The sequence below is a fragment of the Lithobates pipiens genome, unplaced genomic scaffold, assembly GCF_037356315.1.
Source record: "Lithobates pipiens isolate NorthernLeopardFrog02 unplaced genomic scaffold, aLitPip1_a1.2 Scaffold_8, whole genome shotgun sequence".
Taxonomy (NCBI): domain Eukaryota; kingdom Metazoa; phylum Chordata; class Amphibia; order Anura; family Ranidae; genus Lithobates; species Lithobates pipiens.
The window spans coordinates 506,372,367-506,387,190 of record NW_027507903.1 but is presented as its reverse complement, the minus strand read 5'-3'; the positions used below and the strand labels follow the sequence as shown (position 1 = coordinate 506,387,190).

General features: G+C 44.7%; 1 protein-coding gene across 9 annotated transcripts in view; it reads right to left on the bottom strand.

The window, feature by feature from the left end:
• Positions 1 to 11,509, bottom strand: part of BICD1 (BICD cargo adaptor 1) — a 320,755-nt gene extending 309,246 nt beyond the window's left edge. For 4 of the 9 annotated variants that reach the window (XM_077469309.1, XM_077469311.1, XM_077469308.1 and 1 more), the window contains exon 1: positions 10,974 to 11,504. In XM_077469309.1, the coding sequence (XP_077325435.1) occupies positions 10,974 to 11,186 (213 nt within the window). In that variant the 5' untranslated portion in view covers positions 11,187 to 11,504. Of the gene's footprint in view, positions 1 to 10,973 lie in introns of all 9 variants that reach the window. The other 5 variants (XM_077469306.1, XM_077469305.1, XM_077469303.1 and 2 more) reach the window with 3 other exon arrangements.
• Between the last annotated feature and the right edge of the window lie 3,315 nt (positions 11,510 to 14,824).

Sequence of the window (14,824 nt, the reverse complement as noted above, 5' to 3'; positions counted from 1 at the left end):
GTCAGCCAGTCTAGAATGAAAAATTAAAATGAATAAGCTGCAAACTAAAGATGGACATTATAAAAATACTTTATATAGATCACAAGTCCCCAAATGTCCCCCCCCCCACCCCCGATGTTCTTGGAAAATACCCTGTCACCAGACCATTCATTTCAATAAACATCTTCCCATAGGATCATTTGTGCAACAAACATATTTTAAGCATGGGATTTACCTTTAAGGCCCGGTTCACACCGCTGCGGGGGGAGATCCGGATGTGATTCGCACAGCAAATCACATCCGATCTCCGTAGCGATGCGAGTTCAGCCATACAGATAGTATGGCTGAATTCGCAGCGCTCCCGCAGCAAACTCGCACGGGACCCTTTTTTGGGTCCGCAACAGAATCGGATCGCATGGGGGTTCACACCATGCGATCCGATTCTTGTGCGAGTCGGCAGATCGCACTGCGATATGCCGACGGATCTGGGGGTGTCATTAACATAACATTGACACTCCCAGCCGTCCGCATAGGGCAGTGTGAACTGCCGGCGGGAGGTGTGCGATGCGGGTAAACGCCGCGGATTCGCGGCGTTCCCGCATCGCTATAGTGTGAACCCGGCCTAAAGTGGTTGTAAAGCCCCCTCCCCCCCAAATACTTGCCCAATCTCGATCCAGCACTGTGCCCAAGAGTAACGGCGCTGCTGTCTCTCTGTCTCCTCACAAGACTCAGACCCCATACACACTATTAGATTCTCTGCAGATTTTTGTCTTCAGATTTACCAAAGCCATATAATATGAGGTCAAACCTTAAAGCGGTTCTATAGTCATTTTTATAAGTTTAACCTACAGGTAAACCTATAATAAGGCTTACCTGTAGGTAAAAAAAATATCTCCTAAACCTGTATGGTGTAGGAGATATTACCCTCGCAATTCGCCGCTGACTGCAGCGGCGCATGCGCACAGGGGATTCTTGGCTGAAAGTCCGGCAGACGCCGGACTTTGCCGGAAAGAAATCTCCCACGCGCATGCGCGGGAGTGACGATATCGCGGCTCCAGCCACTCACAGCGCCAGAGCCGCGATATCTGGAAGACACGCGGAGGGAACATGTCAGCTCCCTCGGCGTAGATCAGGCGAGATCTCGGGGCCTCGTTCTAAGGTAAGTATTTCATAATGAGCTAGTATGCAGTGCATACAAGCTCATTATGCCTTTTCCTTTGCAGGTCAAAAAAAAAAACTTCAGCGAGTTTACTCCCGCTTTAAGACCCCTTTCACACCAGGGCGTTTTGCAGGCGCTATAGCGTTAGAAATAGTGCCTGCAAGCCGCCCTAAAAAAGCTGCACCATTGTTTGTAGTGTGAAAGCCCTGAGAGCTTTCACACTACAGCGGTGCGCTGGGAGGACGTCAGGGAAAAGTCCTGCCAGCAGCTTCTTTGGAGCAGTGAAGGAGCGGTGTGTTTACCGCTCCTCCACCACTGCTCCCCATTGAAATCAATGGGGCAGCGCTGTAATACCGCCGGCAAAATGCCGCTATTGCGGCGTATTGCCGGTGGTTTCAACCCTTTCCCGGCCGCTAGCGGGGCGCTTTTACCCCGCAAATGTGCCGCAAATCCGCAGCAAATCCGGTGGTAAAACGCCGCAAAAAATAGCAGTGTTTTACCGCCCACGCTATGGGCGGTGTGGTGTGAAAGGGGTCTTAGCGTTTCAATTAGTATGCAATCAGGCATGCCCTTGCACTACATGGTTTTGGTAAATCTGAAGACAAAAATCTTCAGAAAATCTAGTGTGTATGGGGCTTAAGAGGCAGCAGCCATTGGCTCCTGCGGCTGTCAATCAAATCTAGTGAGGAGAGAGCAGAGGGTGCGAAGGTGCTATGTGTGTCTATAGAAGCATACGGTCTGGTTCTGGAATGAGCTTGCACACCTGTCCCTAGAGCAAGCGACTTTCTATGGGGGCAGACACAGAAGCAGAGGAGCATATAGCGCCGGCGGGGGGACCCCAGAAGAGGAGGTTTGAGGCCACTGTATCCAAAACCATTGCACAGAGAAGGTATGACATCTGTTATTCTAATTTTTAAAAATGACCTTTAGTAACACTTTAAAAACTTCCTTATCTACCTGTAAAATCCTCTGACTGCTTTCGCAGCATGACACACTATTGTTGCCTGAAGCAGACTAATGACATCATCTCACCCTAGGCATAATCACTTAAAGAGGAAGGCCGGTTATACAAAAAAAAAAAAAAAGTCGGCAGCTGCAAACACTGCAGCTGCTGACTTAATCAACACACTCACCTGTCCAGGGTGCCCGCGATGTCGGCCGCTCGAGGCCGACCCGTCCCTCGGCTCTCGGGTCCCAGTGCTGCCATTCCTTGTAAGGGAAACAGGCAGTGGAGTCTTACGGCTTCACTGCCCGTTTCCTACTGCGCATGCGCGAGTCCCGCAGCTACTGCGCATGCGCGAGTCCCGCAGCGCTTTCTGAATGGGACGCGCTGTGTTCTGGAACACACAGTACCCAGAACACAGCGCGACTCATTACCCAGAAGACGCCGCGACGAAGACAGAAGACAGAAGATCTCCGCGGAGGAGGAAGAGGAAGATTAGGAGAAAGTGCCTAGCAACAGGCATTTCTGGTAAGTAAAAAAAAAACATTTTTTTCATTTTTTTTTTATATTTTTTTGTAATTTTTAATATTTTTTTTGTTTTCAGGGTGGCCCTCCACTTTAAAGAGAGCCCTAGAACTTCTCTGTAGTAATAATACCTTTTAAAGAAAGTAATTTTGCTGTTTATTTACACGTCAGGCATGTATTCATGCAGACCTATAAAGGGCTTTTCTGGTACATATGAGATGATTTTTGGCAATATTCTATTAAAAGTCAGATGTTCATTGCTTATCATTTGACAGGTCACTGTGCAATCCACCTTCAGTTATCAATAGCTGCCATCAAAACATCTGCAATGACTTCTCATTCCGCAAACAATTTCCCAACAGAACCAAGCAACTTTTGTCCATCCTTCAGAGCAGCGGCCTCAAAACTGTGGCAGGCAGGCCAGATGCAGCCCTTTGACTTTATCTGGCCCTTGGGTTACTATTGCTTCCACTGACTGGAGGCACTATTCCTCCCACTGACACCAATGATCAGGCACCATTCCCTCCACTGACACCAATAGTGGGATACTATTCTTACCTCTTACACCAGCAATGGGGCACTGTTGGTGTTAGTCCTTGTACACACGGTCGGACATTCCGACAACAAAATCCGTCGGATTTTGTCCGAAACTTGTGTTGCATACACACGGTCGGACAAAGTTGTCGGAAAATCCAATCGTACGTAACGTGATGATGTTATTTCGTTACGACGGGACTACGTTCGGGCTAGCAGCCAATAGCTTTGGTCTAGGAATTTGATCTGAGCATGCGTGGCACTTTGTATGATCAGAATTCTCTACACACAATCGGACAAAGTCCGATCGGATCATGTTGTCGGAAAGTTTTACAGCCCAGCTCTAAAACTTTGTCCATCGGATATTCCGACAGAAACAGTCCGATGGAGCCCACACACAGTCGGATTATCCGACAACACGGTCCGATCGGACATTTTCCGTTGGAATGTCCGACTGTGTGTACAAGGGCTAAGAGGCAAGACTGGGGCATTCCTTCCATTGACACCAACAATGAGGCATAATTTCTCCTGCAGATAAAAACAATTGGGCACAATTTATCCTACTGACACCAAAGATGGGGCACTATTTCTTCCACTAATACCAATGGTGGGACACTATTCCTCCTTCTATTAACCGCAGGCACTATGTAGTTTATTTACAAGCAATTCCCAAGTTACATACAGTGCCTTGAAAAAGTATTCATACCCCTTGAAATCTTCCACATTTTGTCATGTTACAACCAAAAACGTAAATGCATTTTATTGGGATTTTATGTGATAGACCAACAGAAAGTGGCACATAATTGTGAAGTGGAAGGAAAATGATAAATGGTTTTCAACATTTTTTACAAATAAATATGTGAAAAGCGTGGCATGCATTTGTATTCAGCCAGCCTCCCTGTGTCAATGCTTTGTGGAACCACCTTTCACTGCAATTACAGCTGCAAGTCTCTTTGGGGATGTCTCTACCAGCTTTGCACATGTAGAGAGTGACATTTTTGCCCATTCTTCTTTGCAAAATAGCTCAAGCTCTATCAGATTGGATGGAGAGCGTCTGTGAACAGCAATTTTCAAGTCTTGCCACAGATTCTCAATTGGATTGGTCTGGACTTTGACTGGGCCATATTAAAACATGAATGTGCTTTGATCTAAACCATTCCTTTGTAGCTCTGGCTGCATGTTTGGGGTCATTGTCCTACTGGAAGGTGAACCTCCGCCCCAGTCTCAAGTCTTTTGCAGACTCTAACAGGGTTTCTTCTAATGCCACGTACACACGACCAGACTTTCCAGCAGACCTAGACGGACCTAGATATAGAACATGTTTCAAATCTGTCCGACGGACTCAATTCCTATTCCTACCGTTCGTCTGTATGCTGGTCCGACGGACCAAATACGATGCAAGGGAAGCTATTGACTACTGGCTATTGAACTTCCTTTTTTAGTCACGTCTTACGTCATCACGTTCAAAATGAATGGACTTTCGAACGGACTTAGTCCATTCGTGTGTGACCAAATCCGTTCATTTGAAAGTCCGTCGTAACTCCACTGAAAAGTCAGTCGGGAAGACCGTCGGACTAAGTCTGCCGGAAAGTCCAGTTGTGTGTACGTGGCATCAGATTGCCCTGTATTTGGCTCCATCCATCTTCCCATCAACTCTGACCAGCTTCCCAGTCCCTGCTGAAGAATAGCATCCCCACAAGATGATGCTGCCACCACCATGTTTCACGGTGGGAATGGTGTGTTCAGGGTGATGTGCAGTGTTAGTTTTCCGCCGCATATAGCATATAATTTTTAGGCCAAAAAGTTAAATTTTGGCCTTATCTGACCAGAGCACCTTCTTCCACGTTTTCCGTGTCCCCCATATGGCTTATCGCAAACTGCAAACAGGACTTCTTATGGCTTTCTTTCAACAATGGCTTTTCTCTTGCAAACCCTTCCATAAAGGCCAGATTTGTAGAGTGCACAACTAATGTTGTCTTGTTGACAGATTCTCTCACCTGAGCTGTGGATCTCTGCAGCTTCTCCAGAGTTAGCATGAGCCTCTTGGCTGCTTCTCTGATGAATGCTCTCCTTGCCTGTCAGTTTAGGTGGACGACCATGTCTTGGTAGGTTTGCAGTTGTGCCATACTCTTTCCATTTTCAGATGATGGATTGAACAGTGCTCCGTGAGATGTTCAAAGCTTGGGATATTGTTTTATAACTTAACCTAACCCTGCTTTAAAATTCTCCACAACTTCCTTGGCCTTCGTGATGCTGTTTGTTCACTAAGGTTCTCTAACAAACCTCTGAGGGCTTCACAGAACAACTGTATTTATACTGAGATTAAATTACAATTAAATTACACACTGGTGGACTCTATTTACTAATTAGGTGACTTCTGAAGGCAATTGGTTCCACTAGATTTTAGTTAGGGGTATCAGAGTAAAGGGGGCTGAATACAAATGCACATTTATCATTTTCCTTCCACTTCACAATTATCTGCCACTTTGTGTGGGCACATAAAATGCCAATAAAATTAATTTACATTTTTGGTTGTAACATGGATAATTTCAAGGGGTATGAATACTTTTTCAAGGCACTGTACATTTGACTTATATACTCATACTTGCATACTCATACTTACAAATGGAGGGAGACAACAGGAAGTGAGAGGAAATCTACCCCTAGGAAGGGAAATTCACTCCTGTAAGTGTTGTCATGGGAAAAAGGTGTCTCCACTAAATCACCAGTGGCGGCCGTCCATTAGGGGCACACAGGCGCCGCACCCCCCCACCGTATCCATGTGTCTGGCCCCCTGATGTAGGTGCAGGGAGCGCCAAAGACATGGATTGCAGTGGGGTGTTTTTTTTTTTTGAAGCAGGGGCTTCAAAAAAGGCACTGCGCCCTCAGCCCACCCAGTTGTGTGACAATAGCGAATAAATATTTGCTATTGTCACACTGATTCTCCTCCCAGCCATTCAGGAAGCGGGTCAAGGCAAAAGGAGAAGCAATCCTATTGGCCTAGAAGGAGGTGACACACGGCCGGAGGAGATGCAGGGGAAGCTCGATTGACCGACCCACCAGCTGCCACTGTGACTCCAGGGATGGCTCACCCATCCAGCATCCAGCAACCCTGGTTTGGACAGGGGAGGGAGAAGGAGGGGAGTTCAGAGTCGTCGCGTATCCTAAGGTAAGGAGGCTGTTCGTCTTCCGCCGGGGGGTGTTGCTGGTGTTCCCGATCTTTCCCACATTCATATCTGTCCCCCGGGGGGAGTTGGTGTTGGTTTGACGAATTATTGAGCACCAGCCAATGTTTATTACCAATCTCTGTTTCCCTGACAACCAAAAATTTTCAAAATCCAATTGCCACAGAGCCTGAAAGTGAAGTGAAATCTTCAGAACAGGAACACAGACAGCAAAACAAACATTACAAGGGTGTTAACTCTTCCCTATGCTATTCAAAAAAACATAAAAATAATTTTTTGGGTAGAGTTGAACTTAAAAAAATGTCCTATTTCAACTTACATACAAATTCTACGTAAAGCGGAGTTCCTGTCTTCTCCCCCCCTTCCGGTGCCACATTTGGCACCTTTCAGGGGGGAGGGGGGAACGCATACCTGTTTTTGACAGGTACCAGTTCCCACTTCCAGAGACGGCACCACCACTGCGTGCCAATTAGAAAGCGCAGCGCGCTTTGCTGATGCGCAGTAAAAGGCTTCACTGCCGGTTTCCTTTGCAAGGAATGGCAGTGGCTGCACCTGAAAGCCGATCCGAAGATCAGCTGGGGTGCCTACTTTGCAGGCTCCCTGAACCTGTCCATATATTAAAAGACTGCAGCTACAGTATTTGTAGCTGCTGAGTTTTACTTTTTTTTGTATAGGGGCTGGACCTCCTCTTTAAATACCAAACCTACAGAACCTTGTTTGTGACCCAGGGACTCCCTGTTCTTCCACTGACCACCAAGACTGAAACATTTCCTACTCCTACACTGATGCTGGCGTATTTTCTTTTCCCGCTGCCCACCTAAAAATTGAAGGACAGAAAACTGGCCCTTTATTTCGAAAGTTTGGAGACATTTTCCATTGATTATGACATAAATCAAGACCCTGTGCAAATATAAAGCAACCCAAACTAGGTAAAAGATAACATTCTTTTTGCGACTGTGCCTTACAAAAATAGCCAGAAAAGCAGAGATACATTGGAACAGACAAAAGAGAACCACAAATATAATAAGCCACAAGACACCAGTAACACAGCTTGGTGCAACTGTCCCCATTAAATCCTTGTTATACTCGGTAGTGTTTGTGCAAGAATGGCCTAAGGAAGCCAAGCTGCAATCCCAGAGGCTGCTATGTGATGTATGCATGGAAGCATGTGTTCTCCCAGACTGCAGGAGCTGACGTTGCAAATAGCAGACAAGTCAGGCCTACAGCTACAGATTCTTCCGCCTATGCTTCAGCACTGGTCTTTGTCACTGGCTGCTGCTATGGAATAATGACATGGACATTCTGTCACACTACAGGAAGTGGTGGATAATCCCATCCCCTGCCAGCTGGCTACAATGCCTAACTAAATTCTAAAACATTAGATAGATAGATAGATAGATAGATAGATAGATAGATAGATAGATAGATAGATAGATAGATGTATTTGACTATATATCTACGATTATACAGAATACACAGTAGTTACACCATGTAATAATAATATATACTAATAGATTTTAATGACTTGTAATATAATAATTATGTACGTAGACATGCCATTTTTTACTCATTTTAAAAGGTATAATAAATGATTAGAGATGATTACATTCCCACATCAGAGTATATAAGATATAAATACCATAAAGTGTGATGATTTAGGTAAAAAATTAAGCAAAAAGATACAAAATTCTGTCGACAGCATGCACTGATATCACAAAACACATTTCACTATTGATAGTTAATGGATTTGTCCCCTTCACGGGACAGCTGGCAATAATGGGTGTTCATACATATGTATGTGGGTGATTGTGAGGGAGGGGTCTGTTATTGTTGCCGGTTGTGGCTCATCGATTGTCTGATAAAGGGCAGAGTCCGGCTACCAAAACACAACAATGGGTGAGTGATGTCAGACAAGCATTTTATACACCTGCAGAGTGACAAGACCTAGACACTCCTTTTGTGACAAGCAGTCTGTTTGGGGCCTTCGTCTGCAAACCCCTGGTAGATACAAGATATCTGTAAACCTTCTTGGGCAAAGTTAAGCCAGCCTTATAATTGCTGAAGAACTAAAAGTCTTAGCAGGATAGCATGCTGGGACATTTAGTTCCTTGACGTTTGGAGAAATGCTTTTCTTCCAAGTCTGAAAGCAAGCAACACAGGACAAGGCAGCAACAATAAGCAGAGATGTTATAACGTTACTAGAAACAACAAGGGGTCTATTTCAAGGAGGACCACACTAGACATCCAAGAAGACAAGAGAGCCACTACAAGGGTCTAGAAAAACAAAATTACCACTATGAGGGTGAAGGATAAAATATCACCAGTCTGCTACAGAGATGGTCTCAGAGAGAGGAGAGCCAACTTCTAGGTAGACCATTACAAGGTTCAAGGAAGTATGTCACTTATCAACTACAGAGAAAGTCCCAAAGACAAGGGAATCTACTTCTAAGGCCGCGTACACACGAGAGAACTGTCCGTCCAACTTAGTCCGCCGAAACACATTTCAGCGGACAGTCCGCTCGTGTGTGGGCTTCAGCAGACTTTTTCAGCGTGCATGTCTGGCGGACTAAGTATTTCGGAATTTCCGTAATATTGTCCGTCCAACTTTGGTTTCAGCGGACAGTCCGCTCGTGAGTAGGCTAGTTGGACGGACTAAGTATGGCGCATGCTCAGAAAGGATTTACACGGCGAAAGGTTGCATTGCTGTGTATTGGACTTCCGATTTCTAGTCCCGTCGTACGTGCTGTACACGTCATCGCGCAAGCTTTCAACGGACTGTTTGTTTATCGTGTGTGGTCAAGTCCGTTCATTCGAAAGTAGGACGGACTGTCTGTCGGATTGTCTGATGGACTAAGTTGGCCATACAGTCCGCCCGTGTGTACGCGGCCTAAGAAGACCATTATAAAGGTCAGGGAACAATATCCATTGCCCCTACAGAGGTTGGCTGCTGCAAAAAGTTTGCACTGGGCCTCTGAAGCCTTGGTGCACTAACTGTAGGTTGGGGACCCAAGTTGCAGTCAGTTAAAAAGGTCATGATAGAGTTTAAGGTCTGTATCTAATATGCAATATGCAGGTAGATGTCACCTGTAAGGGTCTACTCAGGTCTTCTAAAGGGGTTTGTGCCGTGTAGGCTCTGCAGAGGTCTAGGAATCACCTCCTATCAAAAGATAGTGGAGGTCCTCTATTGGTGCCTAGCATTAAGATGATAAACATCTTTGGAAGGGATCTTACTCCAGGTGAAAGTGGTATAGGATCTCCACAGGAGTCTTCATCCTGGAGGCGATGGTATATCTCCTCTACTTGGTTCTGTCCACTGCAGTCATTTTCAATAACCCTTTTACTAGAGTCTGCCTCTATAAGAAGGAATCCCTGATCCTCTATAAATATCTGCCTTCAGGAGATGTTGGGTGATGTCTACAGGAGTTTGCTCACCAGAAGGTGGGGGTTAATGGTCCTCTAAAGGGGTCTTGTCTCTTGGACAGATAACCTAGTAGAGGACCTATACCATCTTCTCCAAGATTAAAACTCTTGTAAGGGTACTATACCACTGGGGTGAGATCCCTTCCAAAGATGTTTACCATCTTCTTTTAATGCCAGGCCCAAATAGAGGACCTCCACCATTTTCTGATAGAGGGTGATTCCTAGACCTCTGCCAGAGCCTACAGGGTGCCAACAGGAGTCTGCCCCAGGTGGAGGCAGTAGTGGTCCTTTACAGGAGTCTACTCCCAAGTGGAGGTAGTGGTTGTATTCTACAGGGGGTCTGCCTGCCAGTGGAGTTAGTAGTGGTGCTTTATAGAGTCTGCCCCCAGGTGAAGGTAGTAGTGGTCCTTTTTTAGAGAGTATGCCCACAGGTGGAGGTGGAAGTGGTCATTTATAGGCGTTTGCTCCCAGGTGGAGGTAGTAGTGGTCCTTTACAGAAGTCTGCCCCCAGGTGAAGGTGGTAGTGGTCATTTATAGGAGTCTGCTCCCAGGTGGAGGTAGTAGTGGTCCTTTACAGCAGTGGTTCTCAATCTCAGTCCTCTAGTACCCCCAACAGGCCATGTTTGCAGGTTTTCCTTTATCTTGCACAGGTGCTTTTAATCAGAGTCAATGGCTTGGTATTTTAGACAGCTATTTTATCTAAGAGAAATTCCCAAAACATGGCCTGTTGGAGGTACTTGAGGACTGAGGTTGAGAACCACTGCTCTACAGGAGTCTGCCCTAGGTGGAGGTAGTAGTGGTCCTTTACAAGAATCTGCCCCAGGTAAAGGTATTAGTGATCCTTTACAGAAGTCTTCCCACAGGTGTTGGTAGTAGTGGTCCTTTACAGCAGTCTGTCCGCAGTTGGAGGTAGTAGTGGTTATTTTTAGGAGTCTGCTCCCAAGTGGAGGTATTAATGGTCCTTTACAGGAGTCTGCCCCTAGTTGGAGGTAGTGGTCCTGTACAGGAGTCTGCCTCTAGATGGAGGTTGTAGTGGTCCTTTACAGGAGTCTGCCCCTAGGTAAAGGTAGCAATGGTCCTCTACAGGACTCTGTCTCCTGATGGAGATGCTGTGCCCTGCAGCAATGGGAAATATTCTAGGAATGTATCCATCACTACTACCCATGCCTTCTAACACCTTCACAAGCACAGAGCCCCCATTGCCACCACCCCAGCCCCTGGCACTGACCTCCTTGAGTTGCTCCAGTTCCTGCTTCAGTGTGTCATACTCTGCCTCCAGTTCATCATATTGCTGCTTCAAGGAGAGCTTCTCTTCCAGCACCACCAGCCCATACTCTGCAGCCTGGATCTTCTCCTGGGTGGTCTCGCTCAGTTCCTTGGTCAGCCTCTCAATCTCAGCCTTGTATTCCTCCACAGTCTGCGGTATCTCCTCAGCAGCCATAGTCCCTTGTGCTGGGAGTGAGACTGGAGGGACAGATGGGTGGGGAGGGGAGACACACAGAGGAAGGGGGATGAGCAGGGATGAGGTGGGAGGCTGCTGGATGGGTACCAGCGGAGGATCACTCACAGCTCTGCAGCATCATGGCATGTAGAGGCAGCAAGCCTGCTCTTCCCATCTCCTGGGCCCCTTCCACCTGCCCTGGGAGCCCCCTCCTTCCTTCCGCCTGGACCACTCTACCAGCGCTATTCTGCTTATTCATAGAGGGGAGACTGAGGAGGAGGCAGCGCCATCCCTCCACGGCGGCGTCACTGCAGTGTGAACTTTCCACCCGCTCCCCCCCCCCCCCCCCCCCGCACCGGATCACAAGTGATGCAGTCTGCCAGCAGCGGGCACCGACTACACTGGACCGGGCAGGGCACATGTCAGGGCATGGGGGGGGACTAGGAGAGAGGAAGGGGTGACAGCTGGGCATCAGGGAGACAGGTGGACGTGTCTGTCATGGAGCCAACAATATAAATTATACAAATATCAATAAAATGTGACTTTGTTTTTATAATACAAGAGGCTCAACCTGTATTCATTGATCTGACAATGGCCTGTCTGTTCTACCTATCCCGATATTATCTATTTATCTATCAATCATCTATCTATCTGTCTAGCTAGCTTTTAGAATCTGTTAAACTATCTATGTATCATTTTATCTATTTGTAGCCATCTATCCGTCTGTGCTCCAGGCAATTTGTCTACTCTATTCATCAATCAAACTATCCATTCTTTATAAACGTCTGCTCATCTATCTATCTATCTATCTATCTATCTATCTATCTATCTATCTATCTATCTATCTATCTATCTATCTATTCTATCTATCTATCTATCTATCTATCTATCTATCTATCTATCTATCTATCTATCTATCTATCTATCTATCTATCTATCTATCTATCTATCTATCTATCGAATCTGTCTGTCTGTCTGTCTGTCTGTCTGTCTGTCTGTCTGTCTGTCTATCTATCTATCTATCTATCTGTTTGTCTGTCTGTCTGTCTGTCTGTCTATCTATCTATCTATCTATCTATCTATCTATCTATCTATCTATCTATCTATCTATCTATCTATTCTGTCTGCCTGTCTGTCTGTCTGTCTGTCTGTCTGTCTGTCTATCTATCTATCTATCTATCTATCTATCTATCTATCTATCTATCTATCTATCTATCTATCTATCAAATCTGTCTGTCTGTCTATCTATCTATCTATCTATCTATCTATCTATCTATCTATCTATCTATCTATCTATCTGTCTGTCTGTCTATCTGTCTATCTATCCATCTATCTATCCATCTATCTATCCTTCTTTTATATATATGTTTGTCTATCTATCTATCTATCTATCTATCTATCTATCTATCTATCTATCTATCTATCTATCTATCTATCTATCTATCCATCTATCTATCCTTCTCTTTTATATATGTTTGTCTCTTTATCTATCTCTGAGACCCCCTGTACACTATACTTTGCTGTAATACAACCATTTTATGTGTAATGGGCTGACAGGACACCTTAAAGCATAACTTCACTTAAGAGTAAAAGTTCCGCGCATCCTCCTCTTCATCCATTATTGCCAGTTTTTTTTTTGCTTTTTGTTTTTCTTTCTGGTAGTGGGTACCATTTTCTGACATTAAATGAAAAGTAAATAAACTGGGACTTTAATAGTATGGGTCAGGATAACCCTGAGGAAGTCACCTGACCGTGACGATATGCGTGTTGTGCAGCCGGGTGACGCTGTTGATATCGGAAGTGACACAGGAGCCTCCGAACCCCGCTGTCAGACTGTTTCGGAGTTGTTTGATTTTAACTTTGAATGTAAGTTACTACATTTTTAATAAATTGTTTATTGAAAATACTACACTAAGAATCCTCCCCTTCTTTTTTACATGAGCCATCTAATGGGATAATAGTGGCAATAAAGGGCCATATACCTAATTAACCACTTGACCACTGGGCACTTAACCACTTCAGCCCCGGACCATTTTGCTGGTGAAAGACCAAACCACTTTTTGCGATTCGGCACTGCGTCGCTTTAACTGACAATTGCACGATCATGCGACGTGGCTCCCAAACAAAATTGACGTCCTTTTTTTCCACAAATAGAGCTTTCTTTTGGTGGTATTTGATCACCATTGCGGTTTTTATTTTTTGCGCTATAAACAAAAATAGAGCGACAATTTTGAAAAAAGCGCATTCTTTTTAAATTTTTGTTATAATAAATATCCCCCAAAAATATATAAAAAAATATTTTTTCCCTAAGTTTAGGCTGATACGTATTCTTCTACATATTTTTGGTAAAAAAAATTGCAATAAGCAATTATTGATTGGTTTGCGCAAAAGTTATAGCGTTTACAAAATAGGGGATATTTTTATGGCATTTTTATTAATATTTTTTTTTTACTAGTAATGGCGGCGATCAGCGATTTTTATTGTGACTGCGACATTATGGCGGACACATCGGACATTTTTGACACATTTTGGGGACCATTGTCATTTATACAGCAATCACTGCTATACAAATGCAGTGATTCCTGTGTAAATGACATTGGCAGTGAAGGGGTTAACCAGTGGGTGTCAGTGTAGGGGTTAAGTGTTCCTAGGGGTGTGTTACTAACTGTTGGGGGCTGGGCTTTAATTTAGTGAACTCTGATCTCTGCTCCAATCACATGGAGCAGAGATCAGCGTCACTAGTTGCTAGGCAGAACGGGGAGATGCTGTTTACAACGGCATATCATGGTTCAGCCGCCCCGTGAGACGATCGCGGTTATGCCCGTGGCGATCGAGTCCGCAGGACCCGCGTCCGGACTCACGTGGGTCCCGACCAACACGCAAGCGCGCCGGCGGCGGCATGCTCACGATGGCAGGGCGGCAAATTTAAAGGGACGTGCAGGTACACCCATTTGCCTGCACTTGCCATTCTGTCGACGTACATCGGCGTGCGCTGGTCGGGAACCGGTTAAACACCCTTAATAACCAGACCAATTTTCAGCTTTCGGTGCTCTCACATTTTGAAGGACAATTACTCAGTCATGCAACACTGTACCCATATGAAATTTTTGCCCTTTTTTTTCACACAAATAGAGCTTTTTTTCTTTTGGTGGTATTTAATCACCGTTGGGTTTTTTATTTTTTGTGCTATAAAAGAAAAAAGACCGAAAATTCTGTAAAAAAAATAAAATTTTCTTTGTTTCTATTATAAAATTTAGCAGATTAGTGATTTTTCTTCATACATTTTGGCCAAAATTTATACCACTACATATCTTTGGTAAAAATAAGTACAAATTGGTGGATATTATTTAGTCTTTGTGAAAGTTATAGAGTCCATAAGCTATGGTGCCAATATCTGAAAATTGATCACACCTGATGTACTGATGGCCTATCTCATTTCTTGAGACCCTAACATGCCAGAAAAGTACAAATACCCCCCAAATGGCCTCTTTTTGGAAAGAAGACATTCCAAGATATTTAGTAAGAGGCATGATGCGTTTTTTTAAGTCATTTTTTTCCCACAATTCTTTGCAAAATCAAGATTTTTTTTTCTTTTTTTTCCACAAAATTGTTATATTATCAGGTTATTTCTCACACAC